The sequence below is a fragment of the Boleophthalmus pectinirostris genome, unplaced genomic scaffold (assembly GCF_026225935.1).
Source record: "Boleophthalmus pectinirostris isolate CB_2022bp ecotype Guang Dong unplaced genomic scaffold, ASM2622593v1 HiC_scaffold_23, whole genome shotgun sequence".
Classification (NCBI taxonomy): Eukaryota; Metazoa; Chordata; class Actinopteri; order Gobiiformes; family Gobiidae; genus Boleophthalmus; species Boleophthalmus pectinirostris.
Window position 1 is genome coordinate 26,594,182 of NW_026571207.1, and position 22,757 is coordinate 26,616,938.

The window sequence follows — 22,757 nt, forward strand, 5'->3', positions numbered from 1 at the left end:
ACTACTACACTACTACTACTACTACTACTACTACTACTACTACTACTACTACTACTACTACTACTACTACTACTACTACTACTACTACTACTACTACTACTACTACACTACTACTACTACTACTACTACACTACTACTACTACTACTACTACTACTACTACTACTACTACTACTACTACTACCACTACTACTACTACTACTACTACTACTACTACTACTACTACTACTACTACTACTACTATAATACATTTTATTATCATATATTGACATGTCTCTTGGCTTGAAGGTGCCCTATATAATGTTTCTCATGGGTGGTCCACAAGAGCTTGCCACTATGGAGATTAAAATATCACAATATCAGTATGTGATAATAATTTGGTGATACTGTATCGTGGGCTGTTATATTGATATATCACCAAGAGTATTTTTGATATATTTTACCAAATTTTGTGACAACACCACAGTTTTGTTACTTTTTTAGGAGTGAAACTTGTTTATGCAGCACATTATCAAAGTTCAAAGTTTAAAGTTAGCTTTATTGTCAATCTCTTCACATGCACGAGACATACAAAGGAATCAAAATCACATTTCTCTCTATCCCATGTGTAGACAACAATTGGGAGAGCGAGAGGCTGCTACGTCTGCATGTCCCGCCATTCAAATCACAACACCATTCAAGCTTTGCTGCAGCAAAATTCTTGGTTATTATTCTTCATGGTTTTGATCATTTTATTAAGTGCAAAGGCATAACAAATAAATATTGTTGTTAAATGTATTTGGTTCTTCAAAAATACTGTTATATTGCTGCATATCATGTGAAATATATTAATTATCTAAATCGTGATAATATTGTATTGTGAGCCATGTATCGACTATTGTATTGAATTGTAAGGGACCCTGTGATTCCCAGTGTGGATGGAGATGTTACTGCTTTACTAAAATGTTCCTCAGAATGGCATCAAAATTATTTAACACCTTTGGAGATAAGTTATAGGTCAGATCTGTGGAAAGACAACCCCACTCACATTAAGAATGCGCGTCTTTCAAAATATTTGTAATTAAATAAATGCAAGACACTGCACTTTCATGCCATACTTTGGAACATTTGAGGCAAAACAGCAACATCTCCATGCAAACAAGGAGGTTGGTGTACCTACTACCAGGAAAATTACGTACAGATACAAACTGATGGAGGATCCTCCACCTGCTTGTCTCCATAGAGATGTTATTGCTTTACCTGGAATGTTCCACAGTATGACATTAAACATATCCAGCTAGCATTTATTAATTACAGGTGTTTCTTTCTTCTGTGAACAGGGGCGAGACTCTACAGTTGACTCCAGATTTGTAATGTAGCGTAGTGCTGCAACCAGCTTGTCTCTGTCTTAATAGATCGGTTTAATCCATACCGTGGAACATTCTAGACAAAACAATAACATTTCCGTGTAGGCAAGCAGGTGGCAGATCCTCCTCTAGAAATATTATGCAGTGCACCTTTGAACAAAACAAAAGCTGTCATCACAATAATTGTTTCCCCCATCTTTCTCATTACTAGAGAATCAATACCACCCCCCCATTCATAGATTCACTTCAGATCAATTTCCCAATAGCTTGAAATTTGCTGAGGATCTTTGTTCATTTCTCCCTTGCATCCTAAAATATTAGCTGTGTTTGCTTTGGCCTTGCTCTCCGGACTGTCCCTGTGCACCTGTTGACACCGGCTTGCAGATGGAGAGATAATTGCTTCGAGGGAGGGAAGAGCGGAGGGGGCGATTGTTAAAGAGGTAATTGGACTTTTTGTACCCCCTGACAAGAACCGGTCTGGGCTAGCTTTCTGACCCGCTGCCCAGGTAAGCATTTATTCAGCAACTGAGCCTCCAGATTGGAAATGAGTAGACGAATGGTGAGAGTAGGAGGAGGGTGCGATGTGCTTTTTGGCTTGGGTACGGGCAAGTGAGAAGAGAGACAAGAGAGAGGAAAGAAAGAGAGAGATGTTGGGATCTATGGGGAGAGCTCTGTAGCACCCTCCATTACACATTTAATGAGTTGATAGGGTGCCGTTGTTTTATTACTTTGAAGGAAATGGAAGAAATCTGGGTTTCTGTGTAGGCTGTGTGTGTCCCACTGCTTGGCTAGCATCTGTTTGGTCTCTTCACAGCAGTTTCTTATCGTCTCCTCTTAGTGCTTTGGTTTGTGTGCGCTCCTATGTAAGCAGCCCTGCCGTCTGCCTGTTCTTATACCTACATTTGTACAACATTTGTCCATTGGCTCATCCTCACCACCAATCTGTTACCCCAGCTTCAGCTAACAAAACGCTGCGCAGGTTTGCAGAATGTAACCTGGCAAAAGACTGGGTGGGTGTATAAAGCAGCCTGATTATGAGAGGAGGAATTTTCTGTATATTCAGAGAAGGGATGCAGAATGAATCACAATTTACTGCAACAATTACTGTGAGAAGAAACATAAACGTTTTATAATATATATCACGATTGTTGACAACAAAATAACTGTGAAATTCTTGATTGATTCTCTCACATTGTCTGACAAATAACTATACTTCCAGGTTAATTGCTTTCTGAAATCAAGTTCTGAGTGGAAAAAAAAAAAAAAAACATTAATGTGATGTAAACAACCAGCAAATTGAACTGACACAATCACAATTATTGATCAACCAGGTAATATTGGCATTCCTAATGGAGAGCTGATTGGATAATTGTTAACTGCTCATCCCGGACTCACCTGATCATGATTTTTGGTATTTTTATGTAAGTTATTTAATTCTGTGTAAATATTCAAATTACTCTACTACTGTAAAAGTCAGACATACCTCATATTGAAATTTGAAGTCAAAACAAAAACTTCTTTTATGTGATCTTTCTCTTTCTGCTCGGTGACAAAGTGGTAATTAGCTCTCTGATCTCACATATAGTCGAAGGGCCCGCCTTGGTGGAGTTTGCAGTGTCCTCCGTTGAGTTATTTTATAGGTCTTTAAATCCACATATCTTTCAGCTATTCTTCTGACAAAGATTCTGGCTCAAAATCTGGATCAGTGTCTCTGGCCTGGGACCTATATCTTATTCTTGCTTTGTTCAATAAACTCAAGAGGTGTAAGAAACATAAAACTGAGGAAAATGCGGCACAGAAGCGCAGAATTGACCCCCAGGCTTGAGTTTGTCAAGATTTTTAAAGCCAGCCAGTAATTCTGATATAGTTTTGTTTAGGGAGAGGAAGTAGCTATTATCCTAACAACATAAACTTGCACACAACTGCGTCATAGTAAGATGGCTATTATGTTTTTTAATCACCGTCTACAGATGAGGCTTGTTGTTATGTTTTTGTCACTTATTTTTCAATTTTTTACTCATTACACTGTCAGCTCCCATGTCTCTGCCACAGTCTCTGCCCTGCACTGAAATACACACTTTTTATTGCTCATGCCCAGGTAGTAAATCTTTGTGAGCTGGAGGCGCTAAAGCTGTTTATACCAGGAAAAGCCAGCCCTGCCCTCCAGAGCACCACACGTCTACTGTAGGTACAGGCACAGGAGGCAGCCAAGCAAAGCCACTTAAAGTCACACTCCACTGTACATCATCGCTCTGATTTAACTGCTTCCAGGCTGGTTAGTGCAAAATACATTGAGCAAATAGAGCGTTATGTTTATGTCGTGTGGTGTTTGGTACATTGCAAAAAGCAGATAATTGCAGTTAATTTAAAAAGTAGTGTATGTATTATTATTTTTTTATTTGCCTGCAATTTCAAGAAAATGTCGGTGTTAGTCCATATTTTTGTTATGGTCTTTAAGAGCTTTAAACAGGAGTTTTGCTGAATCATTGACATAATTAACCAACTTAAAAGGTCCAATATTACGCAAAATTGACTCATGCCAGCTTTAAGGTATGTTACAATGTGTTTACCTAATCGAAAACATTCCTGGAGCTGTGTTTTGTACATTCAAATATGTATGAGTAGGCTCTTTTCCACCTTGTGATTTCATGAAGCAGTAGTTTTCAAGTTAACAGCTACCTTTTACCTTTAGTTTAATAGACTAGCATTTCCAGGGCTGAAATTATCAAAATGATTCTAGTGAAGGTGTATAGAGTTTGAAAACACAGTCAGTGCATATACACGCACATCAGTATCTCGGTTATTAGCCATATCCCGGGTATGGCAGTATTCGGGACTAATAAACCAGGAAAAATACAAACCATGAGCTCCTTTAGCATAGAAAGCTTGGGAGGTTTAACCAGCGGTGAGGAGCTATGAGATATCCCACAATCCACTGCACACATCAAACCAAACAGATTCTTCATTAAAATCTTCTGTGTTAATAAACTCAACTTTACAACATATAAACCATAGCCACTATAGAGCCACATCAGCCCATTTAATAATGTTTGATAATTCAGCTTTGACCACATTTGTTTACGTTTTACAGAAACTAAAATTAAAACTGCATGGCTAATTAGCATAAACTGTTAGCGCTGATAAAAAAAATAAAAAAAAATAGCTCCTTGTGCCGCTGATGCGATCAGCTTCTTTTGGACTAAAGGACACGACTCAGTGGAGTATGTGTGTTCTTTTTGTGGCAGAGGAAGTGCTGATGATGGTAAGTCTGTTCTGTGCGTATATAGTATAGGAGACTTTTCAGCGATCACACAAATGCAGATTGTACATGTGCAGGTTTAGCGCAGCTCTTTATTTTACAGTCATTTCATTCATGTATCGTCACTTTATTTATGTTGGTCACTTTATTTATGTCACTAGTGTTGTGGTGAAAAGACTGGAAAGTGTTTGTCTTTTGGACGCACACTCAACTTTATGTAGCAGTAACTGGGATACTGTGTATACATGCCACAGTATCCTGGTTACTATTGGAATATACCAGCTACAGTAACCCGGTTTGTTATAACCAGGATACTGCCATAACTGGGATACTGAAACAGGAATATTGCATATACATGCACCATGACGAAACCGGGACACTCAAAAAACCCGATCGTAACCGGGATAATGATGTGCATGTATACGCACTCGGTGAAGCACTTCCTGTTTTACCACATGACATCACAAGGTAGAACAGAGTGTTTTCTGACAATAACTCCTAAATATCCAGGGTTTGTGATGAGGAGCAAACACTATAACATAGATCAGAAATTAGCGTAATATGGACCATTGAATAGCTTAAGATAGTTGCTGATTCACTACATTACCTGGACTAAATGCCAGCACAATATATATTATACACCTACTATAGACATTCAGATCCTGGTTGGTGCTTGTTTGTGTCCCCTAGTCCCTGTGCCCATCACTAGAGATTGATTGCTCTGTGTGAGTCATGCTGTGTCTCCCACCCATCCCCATCGCCTATAGGTTTTCTGCACTGACACCTGCCGTTTGAGAGACGCTTTCTTGTCAAAATCGGTGAAACATTGTGCTTTTTATTGAAAAGAGCAGGGCGAGGAGATAGACTGGACCTGGGGTATTGACTTCCTTTGTCGGCCCTCTCATTAACATACCTGATAAGCCCTAAGAAGATGGATGACAACGGCAAGACAGCAGTATGTTCCCTGTTTTATTACACACATCATCTGACAGTTATTAGCTATGGGTGGCTGAGTGGAGGAGCATTGTGTGTGTGTGTGTGTGTGTGCATCAATGTCTGGTGTCGGTTGTGTTTATCTCTATCCAAGTGCCTGAGTGGATGACCTTTGAACCCTGCAGAGGAGTATATATTACAGCCTGGTGTGTTCTGACTGTTTCTGTCAGATCTCAATCACTTTCAGTGTTTTAGAGATTTCTATAGCCTAGTGTTTGTATCTTTATATATATTTATTCATAGGGATGCACCGATCCAATACTGGTATCAGATATCGTTGCCAATACTGAAAAATCTATTCACTGTAGAAGTCGCCCAGAAAATCTCATGATGTTTGAACTTTTATTTACACAAATCTGTTCTGGAGTTACTTGAGATAAATAACAGCTGCACTGGTATTGGTTGATATCGGGTATTGGCATTGACAGATACTAATGGGAGATAAACAGCCATAGTATCAGAATCAGTATCGAAACTGAAAAATTGGATCGGTGCATCCCTAATATTTATAATTAAAGGGGGCTGTAGTGGCGCTATGGATTAAGTGTTCACCCACCAGCAAGAGAGTCATCTATTCAAATGAAAAATACTGTCATTGTGTCATGGGGCAAGACACTTGATGTTTAAGAGCTAAAAAAATGTGAAAAACAGAACTAGTTTTAAGTGGTCCAAATGTATTCTTCATTTTCCTACTATCCTAATTCACTGCAATGTATTTATGCGTCCTTGTCCTAACTTTGAGAGGTCAGATCAGAGTTTTGCAATTGCAGTAAAAAAAAAAACATCCTTAGAACAAATGTTTTATGATCAACAACATGTGTAGTGGGGCTTGTATTAATTTGCTTTATTACATGACAGCCCCTTAAACGCACATGTTTAATCTATACAATATGCGGTTGATAGTAAAAGGGTATGCTTAGGAAATGTTCATGATTTTATAAAATAAAAAATGAATAGCAAAATTACCCACTACCCACAAATACTACTAAACTAAATTGCTAACCTATATTTGTATTTTTGTATACTCAAAAATGCACGCAAAAATATGTATTGATGAACACATTTTATGCGTTATTTTCCTTTATATACGCTTTATTCATAGAAAGATCTGAAATAGCAATTTCATTAGGTCCACATACCCGTGGGTCTATTCTGCAGGGCTGAGGCTCAGTGTATCCAGGTGGTGTGTGAATCTATGGCTCAGATACAGGGTTATTCTGAGGTAAAGCAAAGCCAACCTGGATTTAGCCGCTCCCTCTTCCATTCAGGAAATATCTGCAGTTTTTGTAACATGAATCAAAAACTTCCTACTAAATGCATGTGTACAAATCAGAATATTTTTGCTTGAATTTTAGAATAATTTGGCGTAATTTGTTGAATTATTATTTCATGAAATTACCTGCTGTGCAAAGCTGTGTTGAAAAGGTCTTTTACAGCTGGCTGAACAAAAATCGTCCAATCACAGCCCTCCCTCCAGCTGAACCCAGTTTCCTCCTGCACAGTTGACCTTAATGTTGCATAGGATAATAGCATGCAAGTCCCAAGGGGGAGAGATAGTACAATATAGTGTGCTGTATTCAGTGTGTAAGTTACTACAACCTTATTAAATGTGGTTGTTTACATGTTACGGGAACACGTGCTCGTCTCTCTCCATCTGTGAGAATGCATCAGGAGGCTCCGTCAAAGACTTTCCTTAAAATCGATTCTAGCAGTAGTCGTAGGTTGTCCAAAATACATTTGAAAAATTGCTTCACGACTGCTCCTGGGACAATTCAATTCAAACGCATTGATTTTTTCTGACATATCAAGCCATGCACAGCAATTGAAAAATAAATAAATAAATAAATACAAAAACACACTCCCACACTTGTAATATTATAGCCTTGAATAGCCTTTAGTGGGGGAGGGAGAAAGATGTTTTCTGTAAGGGTGCTTTGACGCCTTTGACTCATCAGTCTAGCATTTTTCAAAATAGTCATTAGAAAAGTAATATGGGCAAGAAATATAAGCAAGCTCTTTCTCACATGATACTCTACCATACATAGGTTTACAGTATTTCATTTTTACATTACTTTGTAACTGATGAGTAACATGGTATGTCAATATGTTTCCATTGACGATAATGATTCATTATAGCATCTGTTAGTGTGTGGATAGGCAGTAAGGCATGCAGTGCCTGAACCTCCTGTGCTCAGATATTAAGTTTGGGTTGTGAAACAAATGATTCCCAGACACTAACTGATATTAATAATACTGAACCTAGAAACTAATTTGAACAAGAATTTATACTGACCCAATTTAGACATTTTCTGAATAGATTTAGATTTGCCTATATCAGAAATCCATATGGGAAAATAGAACGAACTGCTGTTCAATTTGTTGATTGCTATCTATTGCCTTAAATGGCCTTTTTTACATCATCAAATCAAAATTAGTATAAAATATTAAGCCATAGTATTGAAAATGAGATTAAAATTTTAATACTGGGACAAGGTCATTATATGGACAAGGCAAGTTATTATTTTTGATCAAATAACTGAGGTCAGACTCAGAGCATATCCAAAACTGCAATAACTCAGGATACGCACTTTGTTTTTCCAGCTGATCCTCACACATACAGTTGTGTGCTTCACTTGATACTTCATTGATACTTTCACTTTGAGTTTACAGTTTACATCGAACATAGTATTCTTAAAGCACATTTGTTTTGTGTACCACTTAGTTCTGGGGATTGGACACATACTTTTTACCTTTACTTGAACAAACCACGATGGATAATTATCTCAAAGATGTAGTTGGATCACATGTTAGAAACTTTGGCTGCAGTTTTATGACAGTATGATTTGCACATTGGATTTGGTGCTGTGTGGATGCAACTCCTGGACTTCTGCCTTTCATTTAGCACTGAGAAACACGCTGGGCTCTGTGCAGACACACACAAACCTGTGACTGATGTTCATGCAGCATACTTTAGGTTCCAAAACTTCTACGATTAACCTAGGGTGGCCAAAAAATTGAAAAACTGTTAATATTAACATATTAATCCTAGCTGGAAGTTGTAACATTATTCACTGAATGCAATTAATTCAAGTCCTTCAGGGCGCACTGCTGTTCTGTATTTCAAATGTCACTCTCTGCTGACACATGATCACTTCCACATTTGACACTATTATGAGATTTTAAACATTTATGGTCCATGCCACTGTAACCCCGTCTCTCTGCTCTCCCATCATGCCTTGTTTCAGCTGGAGGAGTGACTGTCACCCACACGCCCTCTCTCTCTGTGCAGCCGGCACGGACACGTCTGTCATGAGGTATTTGGCTCATGTTAAGTAAAGGGACAGCTGTGGGCCACAGGAAACAGAGAGCAGGGGAGACATGAGGCGCGCAAGTTGTTTCTGACAGCTCCTCCTGTTTGCCACTATCAAAATACCCCTTTAGGATTTTTTATTTTATTTTTTTCCACCTTGTAGCGTTGTTCAGCCACATCAGATATGAATCCATTTGTTCATCCAGAGGAAAGGTTTCTTTGAATCAAACAGAGAAGGGGTTATTTTATTGGATACACACAACTAATGAACGGAAATAACTGCTGTATGTCTTTAAAGTTAAATGTAATTTTTCTGGTGGGGCATTTGTCACTATTGCTCTGCCGGTTCAACAGTACCGTTACAATGCATTTATCCAATTACAGGTGGTTTTATTGCTTTCATATACAATGAAAAACTTGCTGTCTGTTACTGTGAGCGGAGTCACCTCTACACAGCTATGGTGAGTAACTTGGCTTGGTGGGGTTACCTATTGTCTCTATGGATATACATAAATTAAAAGTCATACTGTGGAAAATTGGGTGGAAATCAATAAAATTGCAGGCAGATGGCAAGTCCACCACCGTAAAAGTTACATAATGCATCTTAGAAAGAATGGGGACAGAGTCTTTGTCCACATTTAGTTAGCAAGTCTCTTTATTTCTGCTCCCAGTATTTTGTTTGGGGACATTAATGTGAGAGTGAAGAGTGTGATTGTGACTGTGAGATGAGGTGATATTACCTCCATTAAGGGCAACTCAATCGTGAATGAATAGTGATACATGGTTCCAAGCCCATAAATAGAAAGTGAAGTCATTATCATTATATGTCATTAAATGATTCACAGTGACAAAGTATTTTTGTCCCTCCATTTGGGAATTCATTGTGGCAAAATGTCCATGTCTCAGATTTCTTTTAGCAGCTTGTTGCTAAGCATAATCGCTGCCAGAGTAACAGACCGTTGCCTGGGTAACCTTAGTCCCGCCGTCATGGCAGCTGTAACCGTGGTGAGGAGACTGAGTGCCAGAGTGGACAGGTGTTGTGGAGGTCTTCAAGTCCTCCTCCAGGTCTGCTGCGCGTACTCTGATGTCAGTGCACATGTGGAGCAGCGCTAACAAGCCTCTCCAACAGCACAGCCAATATGGCGCCTCCCCTCTCTATCCAAATCAGAGCTGTGACTGCTGTGCTACACTAATGGCCGCTTGTTGAATTAGAAAAAGCACTCGCCTCTCTCTTCTTGCTCTTGCCAGCTCTGAGCGGGAGGTCGGTGCCACATGGCTTTTTTTTTTTTTTTTTTTTTTTTTTTTTCCTTAGACATTCTGCAGCAATGAGAAATGAGTCATCTTCACTGGAACATGCTCACCTGCTGCAGGCTGGAGTAATAGGCCAAAGCACAGAAGTCAAACAAGCTCATTACCTTTTATCCGGGACACCTCCAAAATTGGACCCTGAAAATTGTCAGAGGAAGTATAATGCAGGCTGGAGGGATGGCGGTGGGTAAGAGCTCAGAGCGTGTCCATTTACCATGAGAGAGAGTGCCGACCATGAACGAAAGATAGTTGTGTTCGTGAGCTGGTGTGGAGAGGCGCAAAACGTCTATTTCAGGGCCTGCTTTAAGTAGGGTGAGTCACCAGGCATTTGGAACACTAGGGGCTGCATGTGTGCGTGATCCCAACATTTTCTCTCTCAACTCCCCTTTAAAGCAGATGTCTGATTTTTGGGGATATATTTAGTATTAAACTATAACATACATATATACTAATTTTACATTTTGTCAATTGTAAAGTGTAATATTGAATTAGTATTGAAAATACTTTAATAATAGAAACAGGTTCATGAACTTCCTGTTCAAAACTGCATAACTGAAATCCCCCCTCTTCATAGTGTTTTTTCTCTGTAACCAGCAATTTTTACATAACACATAACAAGGGAAACATAGCATGACATCTCTATGATCCAAAGAGAATCATAACATACATTACTGAGAAAGTTTTGATGATTAATAACCCACTTTCTCAGGTGTATTTCCTGTAGTGCTTCAGCAGGGATGGTGATAGTACCCTGGGGAGCTCCAGTGCTGGTTGTTATTGTACCAAAGACTGCATTTCCAAGTCAGTGTGGCGGCTCAGTCAGGTAGTTGAAGACTCATGTCAAGAAATCAGGGTCCAAGTTTGTTTCCATAGATCAGAGGCTGGATCATATTAAAGTGACATGAGAAATAATAAAGTGCTGTGGTATTTTGTGGTATTTTCTGTGTAACCTTGTGATTTATTTGATGTGTTTGATGGCCCATGTATGTCACAGTTGACTAATAGAAATCTAAATGTCTTCTCCTAGGTGATCTATCTATCTATACAAACTATATTTAGTATAGCATAGCATTGTGCTTTGGTGCAGCCCTACTCCTCGTCCTCCATTACCAATTCCGTGTGTCTGCTCTGTGGGTGCACGTCTGTGGCAGGTTAGGCATTTTGGAATAGGCCCCACACTCTCTGTCATCCCAGGGCCGAGCTGGCTCTTAACATGGGCACAGACAGAGACCTCAATCTGCTTGGTAAATAGTGGGATAAGTATGGCTCACAGCAGAAAATAGCCCCTGCCCTCCAAAGCATAGAGAGGAGGTACTTACCAAAAAGGAGGGACTGCACAAAACAGCTATTTTAGGACATGAGAGTGGATCCACACTGCTATTTAAATTCTGGACTGTTAAGAGTTGGGGTAAAACAAATCTAAACATACATTTACTTTACTACATTTATTTTAGTGGGCAAAATTAGCTAAAATAAATATGTCAGTATTTTTTGTACTCCCTTGTTAACAAGAGATTACATCATGTTATGGCAGTTCATCAGAAATGTGTGTAAATATTCTCTGTGTATCTGACCCCATGGAGATGCTATGCCTGGAATGCTCAGTATTTCATTAAACTTGCATTTATTCAACAGATGTTTTATATTGCCAAAAATATGCATCCTTATTATGAGTGCGCCCTCATCTCCACTGACTTGATCTGGAACATGATCTGATAGCCTAACCTGCTTGCCTTCATAGAGCCAGGGGAGTGTTTTGTTTCATTCACACATGTTTGAGTAACACCTCTACATCTCCAAAGCTTATACCTTCTGATATCATGACGTTTTCCAATTAAAAGTTACCTTTTACCTTTTGTTCAGCAGAAATCGGCAATTCCAGGGCTGAATCCAAATGATTCTAATGAAGGTGTATGTATTTAAAAACACAGTGGTGCACTTCCGGTATTACAACATGGCATCAAAAGGTGGAGCAGAGTGTTTTCTGTTTGAGAGAAGAACTCCTAAGCGTCAATATACAGAATTTGTGTATTAAACATGTGTGAATGGAACAAAACACAACTCCAGGTACATTTTTGACAAGGAAACAACATTATAATCATATCATATATAGATCAGAAAATTGCATAATATGAGCCCTTTAAACATGCCTGTAAAGATTTTTAAATAGTCATATTATAAACAATGTACCCAATGTCACCTAATAAATTGACACATTCACTTTTTAACAAGCACCTGTCAACACTGTCATATAGAGAACTTTGAAAAACATTTAACACTGCTGTTTCAAAGCACTGAACATTTCATCAACTATAAACCCCCCTAAAACGTCAAAGCACGAAAACAGGCACTTCAGTCTGCCTCATAGCATCCAGCAAAAGCACGGAAAGAGGAGAGAGGATATACCTTCCAAATAGCCGGCTGTGAACATAAATTAGCTATTTTAGGACATGAAAGGTGTGAAAAAAGACTGAGTGACAGGCAGACAATGGAAGGTGAGAAAACACATTTGGAGCGAGCCTGGCAGAAAGGCAAATGAGGGATGTAAACCGCCTCCTGCTGCCTCTGAAATGTCAATGGAGCCCTGGGGATGCATTGATTAACCTCTCCAGCCCTAATCTTGTGCACCCCCTCCTCCGCCACCGCGTTCTCGAGCCCATCACGCACTGTACACGGGCAGATGGACCACAACGCCATCTTTGTATCATTGTGTTGGAGACTAGTTGGTCCGAGCAAGACCCTCAAAGTGGACAAACTGTACAAGAAGAAGTGCTAAACTGTGGCTATTTTGGTTTTGGTTTCAGGCTTTGATCACAAAACAGTGAATTGTATTGTGTTTGTAAAGTTTTAAACAGTTTTGTTGAGCAAAAGTTGTGATAGGAAAGATTTGATTTTATAACTTTATGTTAAGCTATTTTTTGTTAGGGGTGGACAGATACCAATGTTGGTATCAAACATAGTGCTGATTCAGGAAATTTTGGAGTATCACATATTGGTTCCATGATAACGGTTCATTCGATATCATGGTTGGACTCTTAACTGACTGATCTAGGCCCAGGACATGTCATGATATTTGAACTTTTATTCATACAAAATTGTTTAATTACGTGCAGGAAACATAAGAGTTACATAACATAATCAGATCAGTGTTATAATAAGTTAACTGCATTTTGAGAGAAAAAATTGTATTTTCATTTCCTACATCGGTATCGGCTAATATCAGATATTGGCAGATTCTTAGACAAAACATTAATATTGGTATCGGAACTGAAAAACTTGAAAATAAAACCCTCGGTGCATCCCTTATTTTTGAGAGGCCATTCAAAGTGACTCCTGTTGTAATTTTGGGTAAATTTAAACGGGCACTAACTAACTTTGATGGTGGATGGTCTGTCACTTGCTTGTCTCCATGGAGATGTCATTGCTTTGCCTGCAATCTTCTACAATATGGCATCAAATGTATCTAACTCCATAGAAAGAGGTTGATGCCACCAGCTCATGTTACTGGTCACATCTGTGGAGTGGTAACTCCGCAAACAGTAAGAAGAATGCAACGTGTTTAGCAATTTAAACACATCCAACTGAATAAATGCATGATAGATAAGTTTCATGTCACACTGTGTGACACTCCACAGTAAAGCAATTACATCTCCATGGAGACAAGCAGACCCCACACCCCAAGATGCATAGTGCACCTTTAATTGAATCTGTGTCAAATTATCATGCACTAAAACTGGCAAGTGGTGGTATATTGTAAAATCACCCAACATTTGTGTTTGCTGATTTGTATGTTAGAAGTTAGAAGAGTATTTGGATTACATTTTGTGGGGCAATAATGTGTTGACAAAGATAATAATTAGTTTGTTTGCATATGATCCAAATATTGAATCATTTGCAGCCCATTGAGACTTTGCCGGGACATCACGCGGGGGGTGTTCTACATCAGTTACCATGGTGACACAATGCACACATTAGCAAACACTGACAAAAAACATTTAAGATTGACAAAAAAAAAAATTAAGACAAAATGGATTCAAACTACTAACTATCAGGAACCTGTGATCAATACTATTTTTTATGGTCCTGTTTAGATGTTTGATTTTCCACAAAAAGGTGAGTGACTAACTGAAAAACTATTGGCTAAAGCTTGCGACTATAATTTTATGTGTGAGAGACTTGTTTAACAGCACAAATCATCTCACCTGCTGTAGTTCCAACCAAGTCAGATTGTGTTAAAAATAAAGCTCAGATTAAAGTCTAACATGAGTAACTGCGCTTTTAACACAGCAGTGCCCACAGTTAGCATCACATCCCCAGGGAATTTTGATGACATCCGCTGCAAAGTATCAGTAGTTCCACCATTTAGGAGCCACAGCTTTAACCACTTCCTGTACATCACTGGTGCCATACAATAACAACAGGGAGCACAATTCCTAAGCAATATCATTCAAAGGCCTTTACACAACAAAAAAGGAGCATTAAAAGTAGATTTAACAATAATACATTCAATATAGTAAATTATGCATTTGCCCTTTAACATAGAAATAAAGGCTATAAATTATCATTATACTGAAATGTATGCAAATGCAATGGGTACACAGTGGATACGAATATCTAATGCCACCACTTAAATCTTTTTCTACAATCCTGACCTTTGCTTTTCTCTCTCTCTCCTTCTCTTTCTCTCCAGTCTGCTCCCAGTTCTCCAAAGGGGTGTACGCCATCATCGGCTTGTATGACAGGAAGACCGTGAATATGCTCATGTCTTTCTGCGGGGCCCTTCACGTCTGCTTCGTCACTCCTTCGTTTCCCATTGAGACCGCCAACCAGTTCGTGATTCAGCTGAGGCCCGAGTTGCAGGACGCCCTGGTGGGGGTCATCGATCATTACCGCTGGACCAAGTTTGTCTACATGTACAGCTCCAACTCAGGTACACTTCACGATGATGGTGGGGAAGTCCAAACACCAGTCAGGACTTGATCATTTTGCTGCGTATTGGTATTCACAGGTTTCAGCTTCGTGCTCCAGGCGGCATTTTGGGGGACCTGTGACCATTCAGAAAAGAAAAAATGTTTTGAATTGTAATTGGTTCTGTGCACAGCCGCATCCTAGGTAGCTCGCAGATAACAATTATTAAAATAGTAAAATATAAAATTCAAATTAATTAAAGTAAAGCCTACCCAATTATTTTTAAATGTAGATAACTTCACTTTGGGGTGTTGTTTTAAGTATTTATTATGCCTCAAAATTAGCATTCATGTTAACATTGAAACACAAACGTCTACCTTTAAGCCACAGTGTTCTCCAGTGAAGAATTAGTTTGATTTGTGTACCTTTTAACATATTCTCAATCACATCCACTCCCAATTTGCTATTAAATGCTTTATCTTTAAATATTTATTAATTTTAACAGATAAAATTGGACAGGAAGTAGTGACACTGACATTGTGGTTGCCGATTGCTGTTGCTATGTCCTAAATTGTCATCATGCTGAAAACAATGAACTGACGCATGTTACATTTCTATCCAATAGCTATAAAACTATATACAAATTTCGACAATAATAATGGAGATAAAAAAGAAGGTTCCATGGTCTGGCAGTTTTCATCTTATCACAAGGAGGATTTATTAGCTGGTTGGTTAGATAACTCTGGAACTATGCCAACATTTTTATGGATTTAATATTGCACAAAAGAAGAAGAGGTTTTTGTTATCTCACTATATTCTACAGGTAAAATAAATGCATCTGAACTTCAGTCGATTTACTTGATGATTTTCTTGCACTAAATCGGCATGTCATGATTATTACTATATACAGTTATTGTTCAATACATGATGGATTTTTATTATTATTATGTTGGGGGTAAGTAGTTATCATGGGAACTTTTTCTTTGTAGAGAAATATTTGTGTTATTTTTTAGTATTTCAGGTTTGAGCTGTAGGGAGATGAATACATCTATGACTCATGATAGACAAACTACTACAAGTGTTTCATTCTGCTCTTTATTTATTGTAGTTCATGTTTTTGAACTGTTTGGTACATTCATAATAGTTTTTTGTGGATTATTCTATTTTAGGATTATTGTGTCAGTGGCATAAATTAGTTTTACTATTCTTGTTTATATCTATATATTCTTCAGCCAAATATTGGACTTCAAATGTTGTTATCATGACAGGCCTAGCGCTAAACTAGCTTTGGCTGTTGAAAGAGTGTTACACAAGTTACAAGCATCAGATGATTTTGCAATAGATGCATCAAGAATTTCGGACTTGCGGTCATTGGGAAATGCATACTGGGAAGGATTTTCCGAAACAGTGAGCATCAAACCGCCATGTTTGATTTCCCAGTGGCATTTGACAAAGCCAGTCTTTTCAAGTCTTTTGAACCATATTGCTTTTGTTTCTGGTTCTGATATTGTCATATTTTAGTTTTGGGATTACGGACATTGTAATTGTGTGGTTGTTGGATGTCCTAACAGCGGAAAACGGCTCAAGAAATTTAGTTTGAGAAAAAAGTAACCTTTGACTGCCTAAATCATCCTGAGTTTGCAGCGAGCATTTTGTATGTGGAGCGCCATCAAAGTGGGATCCCATTTGTAAAGCGAGAGGTACAAAAGACAAACAGGCTGAGCTCGCACTTGTTCTTGTGGCTTTACAGCAACATCACGTCTTGGTCGCTTTGCAGTGGAAGTTATTTCTTGAGGAACAGCTGGTGCCTTTCGCTTTGGCGTTGACTTTTTAAATTCGTAACTAAGGTGGCATGACGGAATCGGGATTTCGCTTTGTTGGCGCTCCACATGCAAAATGTTTGCTGCAAACTCGGGATGATTTAGGCAGTCAAAGGTTTGCTTTTTTGTCCTTCCCGTGGATCAATCCTGCCCATCACCTTTGCCTTTCACTGTTTTTCATTTCCTTTGGGAAGGAAAACAGTTTGAATGGAGGTTTGCAGTCACACAGATCTGATTTCCTTTTGCATTTATGGAGTTTGCAAACACATTTCTGTAGCCATTTTCCAGTGTTAGGACATCCAACAACCACACAATTACGATGTCTGAATCCCAAAACTAAAATATGACAATATCAGAACCAGAAACAAAAGCGATATGGTTCAAAAGACTAGAAAAGACTGGCTTTGTCAATAGACGCATCCCACTGGAAAAACAAACATGGCGGTTTGATGCTCACTTTTTCAGAAAATTCTTCCCAGTATGCATTGCACAATGACCGGTAGTCCGAAATTCTTGATGCATCTATTGGGATCATTTGTGCTCAGGAACTATCAATTAATATAGCATTTATATAAAGCAGAAGATTCCCAGTTTTGGTTTTAGCTCTCTATCTTATTCAATAGTGAGATTAGGTCAATATTTTCTCCTTGTTTGAGCGCTCATGGCCTTTTATGCACTGTTATTTTGCAGTGCAATAATGATGTCCCTAAACACTCAACAAAATCTTCATTCGTCTTTCTATATGGACCTGAAATGAGCTTTCTCTGTGACATTTAATCTCAATTGGCAATCCACCCATACAGACGCCTACACAGGCTCACGCACACACACACACACACGAAGGCAGCGGCGCTTGTTAAACCAAGTCCTATTAGTTGTCTTTATATCTTCATGACGACAGCGATGGGGTCAACTGTAGCCATTGTTTTTGAATGAGCTGAGCATGAGCATTTATACCCAGAATAGAGCGGCACACCTGTCCCCCCTCCTCCTCCCAAGAGCGTCCTTTTAACACATCTGCTTTCCATTTTCCCATCATGCCATCTGTGCCAGGTGTTTGGGAGCCTAAAGACTGTATTTTGTATGTAGAGTTTAACAATCAATGTCAGAGGATACAAGCAAGACAAATATGTCAGTCTTGTTATCTGACATTTATTGCTTATGAGAAAATCTAAACCGTTTAGGCTAGTGGTTCCCAAAGTGGGGTCCGGGGCCATTCAGGGGCCTTGGAAGGAGAAATTCAGGTTTTAAAGGGACAGTTCGGAATTTTGAACATAGGACCTCATTTTCTAATTATCCAAAGTGTTGGAGATGAGTGGAGACACTTCAAAAATATTCCATCCAATCCTTGTATTTGCAGAGGTCGCTGGTGTTAGGCTAGCAAATATCAATGGCCACAGTTATCCTGCCACTAAAAACAGTCTTACACACTCCACAAAACACCCGATGTAAAACTATTATAACACCAGACTGTCAATGTGAATGTCTGTGTTGATAGAATAATTTTAGAAGTAAAACCAACCTTGCATCTGAAGGATTTATGTCTGAGCAGCAGCAGCGAGTTGTACTTCCTGATAGAAAGCTTGGCAGCGGCGGACTAATATATGAGAAAATAGACCCCCAACATGCAACGATTCATGCGATTTAAGGTTAGTTTTATTTCAAACATTATTTCATCAACACAGACATTTACATCGACAGTCTGGTGTAATAATGGATTTGCTTCGGGTGTTTTGAGGAGTGGGTAAGACTGTTTTTAGTGGCAGGCTAACTATGGCCATTGACATGCACTAGCCTAGCACCAGCAACCTCTGCAAATACAGAAACTGGATGGAATATTTTAAAAAGTGTCTTCACATGTCTCCAACACTCTGGCTCACTAGGAAATGAGGTCTATGTCCAAAATTCCAAACTGTCCCTTTAAATCAACTTTATAAAATACATTGTTTTAATATAATATCTAAGGAGAACCATTACATATTCTCATGTAGTCTAAAATATTATTAGAGGGGCCCTGAGTGATCTTCACAGTGATAAAGGGGGAATGGCTGGTATAGCCTATTGCAGGGCTTTTTTTTTTTTTTCAATGGGGAGAAACAGAAAATATTGTGGAGGGCCAGGCCAAAATGCTTAACTCTTTTCTGCATAATATTAATTGTATTTCTTTATAGAAAAGCAGTAAATAGCATTGTTTTGACAAGCGGTTAAGACCGGTAAGAGTGTATGTTATGACTAAGCAATGAAAAAGTGAGTATACCTTACAAAAAATGTCATAACCCCCCCCAGCTTTAGTCCATGCATGAGGTAAAATTATAAAACATGTTTTTTTATAATAAAGGGGCTGGTCAGAGTCAACCAAAGGATCGCATGTGGGCTGGGAACTGTACAATGCCCAGGTCTGTCCTATTGTCCCATTCAGCCGTGTGTACTATATAGCACTGCATAATATTAGAAAAAGTTTTATAATAAAGATGAGTCAAACTAAAACCTTAAACCAAGACCAAAATAAGGCAAAAAATTGTGTTTATTAGTAGTTTATTAGTATTATTAATAGCAATTTTCACACCAGCCATCCTTTTACTTATATTTTGTTTAGGTCTTTCGCCAGAATACACAGCATCTACCAGATTTTTGCATGTGGCTTGGACCCCACAAATGTATAGTAAACAGTACAACAGTAAAACATCAAATGGAGCACATTGTAAGCAGATAAACCCCATTACACATTACATGCTGAACATTTGGCCCAATCTCAAATCATGTTACAACCTCCGTTTGTGTGGAAAAATCAGCCAAAAAATTCAAACATATCAGGGCTGTTAAATATCATATATAGAACAGATATGGGCCTTTAATGACTTGTGTTTTAATAGTCTTAAAGGTGCACTGTGTAACTTTTCTAGTGTAGGGTCCACCGCCTGCTTGTCTCCATGGAGATGTTATTGTTTTGTCTGGAATGTCCCGGTATGGCTTTAAACATATCCAACTTGCATGTACTCAATAACATGGGTTTCTGTTGACCTAAAACGTGCATTCTTACTCTGAGTGGGCTCATCTCTCCACAGATCAGACGAGTAACCTGGCCCTGTGGTGTCACCTGCTGTCTCCGTTGAGATAAATAAGTGTAATGCCATTCTGTGGAACATTCCAAGCTATATTTTCATGCAAGTGAAGGACCCTCTATCAGAAAAGTTACACACTGTGCCTGTAACTATTTGTGTTCAAAGTTACATTCTATTGTCTAGAAAATATTATACTGTAATACTGAAGTCTGCATTGGGTATCAATCCTTTATCTTCATATCAAAATCAAGTTATACATTTTGGTTTTATGACTTCCGGGCTTTGGGTATCTGACCATAAAAAGTGAGCTACGTAAATAATAATATAGATTGGGATTAGATGCTCATGTGAGGTTTGAATGACTGCTGTAGTCATGTTACAGTATTGAGCAGTGGTGATTTCACATGGCTTTTTAGTCTTTTTGATGAGCCATGGTCTTTCTGTCCATCTGATTTTATCTCATGTGAACGCCTCATTATCGACTCACAAACTGTTGCATGGTGCTTCCTGTGTGAGAGAGTGATAGAGAGAGAGAGAGAGCAGGAAGAGAGAGATGCAGAGAGAGAGAGAAAGGGGGAAAGAGAGAAAGAGAGAGCGTTGACCCCAGAGTGATGGAGTGGTGGGATGGAGTCAGTCCAATCTATAACGGCTGGTCCTCTGTTGCCTGGATACTAAGCTGCAGTCACCCTTCCCACTGGGTTATTTTAAGCCTTTAAGAAAAACTAATATTTGCTTGTGAGGAATTTTACTCCTATTGGCCACTTCATGTTTGTGTGAAGAAAGAGAGAGGTCTAAGAGTAATTAGTGTTAATACTTTGTACACAAGTCAAAAAAGACAAAAGCTATTAGCCTTTTAAATGTAGATTATGCTGAGTGCTTTACCTGGAATGTTCCACTATATGGCATTAAACACTCCAACCTCTATAGAGACAAGCAGGCTGATTATTTATTTATTTTTCTTATTTAAAACACCTGTAATTGAAATGACATATTTAATGATGTACTGTGTAACATTTCAGGCAAAACAATAACATTTGCATGGATACAAGCAGTTGGCAGATCTCTTCCAGAAAAGTCACACTTAAATAATATTTATATTTTATAATATTTAATAGAGATATTATTGGTTGATTGATATATCAGAGCAATATTTTGACTTTTAATGTACTGGCTATTGGCCTTAAATATCCAGCATAGGCTGATATATTATTATGGTCGATTTGCTGTCCAAAAATACACACAAAACTTTATTTTAACACTTTAATATGAAGAAATTGCACTTACTGTGCTCTCTTAAAGATTTGTGGTCAAAAAAGAGACCGTGGGTAAATTTGGAGTAAATTTAAATTACACAATTTAATAAAAATAATAAAAAACATAATAAAAATCTGCCCTATATTTCAGCCCAAAAATATCGGCCCAAATATCAGCAGAGCTTATTGGTTGCTTTGGATTCTGAACAATCGGTAACCCTTGTTGGCCAGTCTCTAATATTCAATATATATATAACTTAAACCCAACTTTGTGATTGCAAAGTGTCTGAATGAGTTTTGAGATTGCTGTGTTATCTGAAATGACAGGAGAAAACAAAATTAAGTAAACAATTTGCTAAATGATAGTAGATGTGCAGCAGATATTTGCTGTATATGTAGAAGTATAAAACCCTGATCGTCTCACAAAGTATGCAGTCTTAATGATAAATGAGAATGAAAACTAACGTAATTTTGTCCAATGAGAGACTCCGCCTCTTCGTCATCTCCTGTAACATTTATTGAACAACTAAATTGCTTTTTTGCATTTGCATCCAGGGAATGTAATTTATATGAATGCTGTCCCATTAATTAAAACAATTGTCTAAATGGAATGAGGCAAACCTTGCATAGAGAGCAGAAATGAATGTTATTAAGATGGTGGTGGCATCTGAATGTAATTATAGTTTTATGATGATGATGCTGCAGCCATGACTGAGGCCAAGCAAACTGTATAATTATTGGACCAAGCCTTTCTGTGGAATTTAAAGTAATTGCAAATGTTCAGAGGAGTTGTCTGTCTCTGGAGATAATGACAGAATTGGCTGAACTTCGTATTGTTTTATATGATTATCTGTTAAGTATAAACACTCATTTGTTTATAATTCTGTGTATACAAATTAAATTGAAGTCAGTCGCTTTGTAATTAACTCAAAAGTTTCTGTGTAGCATTTGGTAGCATGTTCAGGGATCTTTTGCGTTGTACAGAAGTGTCATATAGCTGGTTACAATTTGTATAGAAAGTAGTTTGCCACAATTAAAAAAAAAAAAAAAAAAAAAAAGGTATCTGATTAGTTTACGCCGTCATGTATTGTAAAGAAATGAAAGACTTGATACATAATGATAAATAAGATACACTTTATTTAGCTTGCTTCAATGCCACTAGGGCAGCCAGGATCCATCTCCAGATCTTGAGCTGGGTCAGTCAGCTGTACGTTTTTGTTCTGTATCAATACTTGTCCATTGTTCAGTAGGGATGGGAAAAGGTTTCGTGACACAAGGTCTTGCAAGGCACAAGATATAACATATAACATAACATATGCTGAAAATGATCTTGTGATTTTTTTCCTCATGTTTTAATGTTTGGATTGGATAAAAATTTAGTTAAATACTGGCGAGTAAATTTTTTTGAGAGGCTACAGTTGGGGACTGGATTGCACAATTTATTTACTATAAATACTGTCAAAATCTCATCTCGTCTTGTTCTTGTAGATCCATTCTCGT

At 38.3% G+C, this 22,757-nt stretch overlaps 1 protein-coding gene across 5 annotated transcripts in view; it reads left to right on the forward strand.

Annotated features, from left to right (window-relative positions):
• gria1a (glutamate receptor, ionotropic, AMPA 1a) overlaps positions 1-22,757 on the forward strand; it is a 130,950-nt gene that overhangs the window by 15,742 nt on the left and 92,451 nt on the right. For 4 of the 5 annotated variants that reach the window (XM_020927322.2, XM_055159102.1, XM_055159103.1 and 1 more), the window contains exon 3: positions 14,905-15,144. The exons of the other annotated variant lie outside the window; for it this stretch is intronic. In XM_020927322.2, the coding sequence (XP_020782981.1) occupies positions 14,905-15,144 (240 nt within the window). The remainder of the gene's footprint in view (positions 1-14,904; positions 15,145-22,757) is intronic. 5 annotated transcript variants of the gene reach the window in all.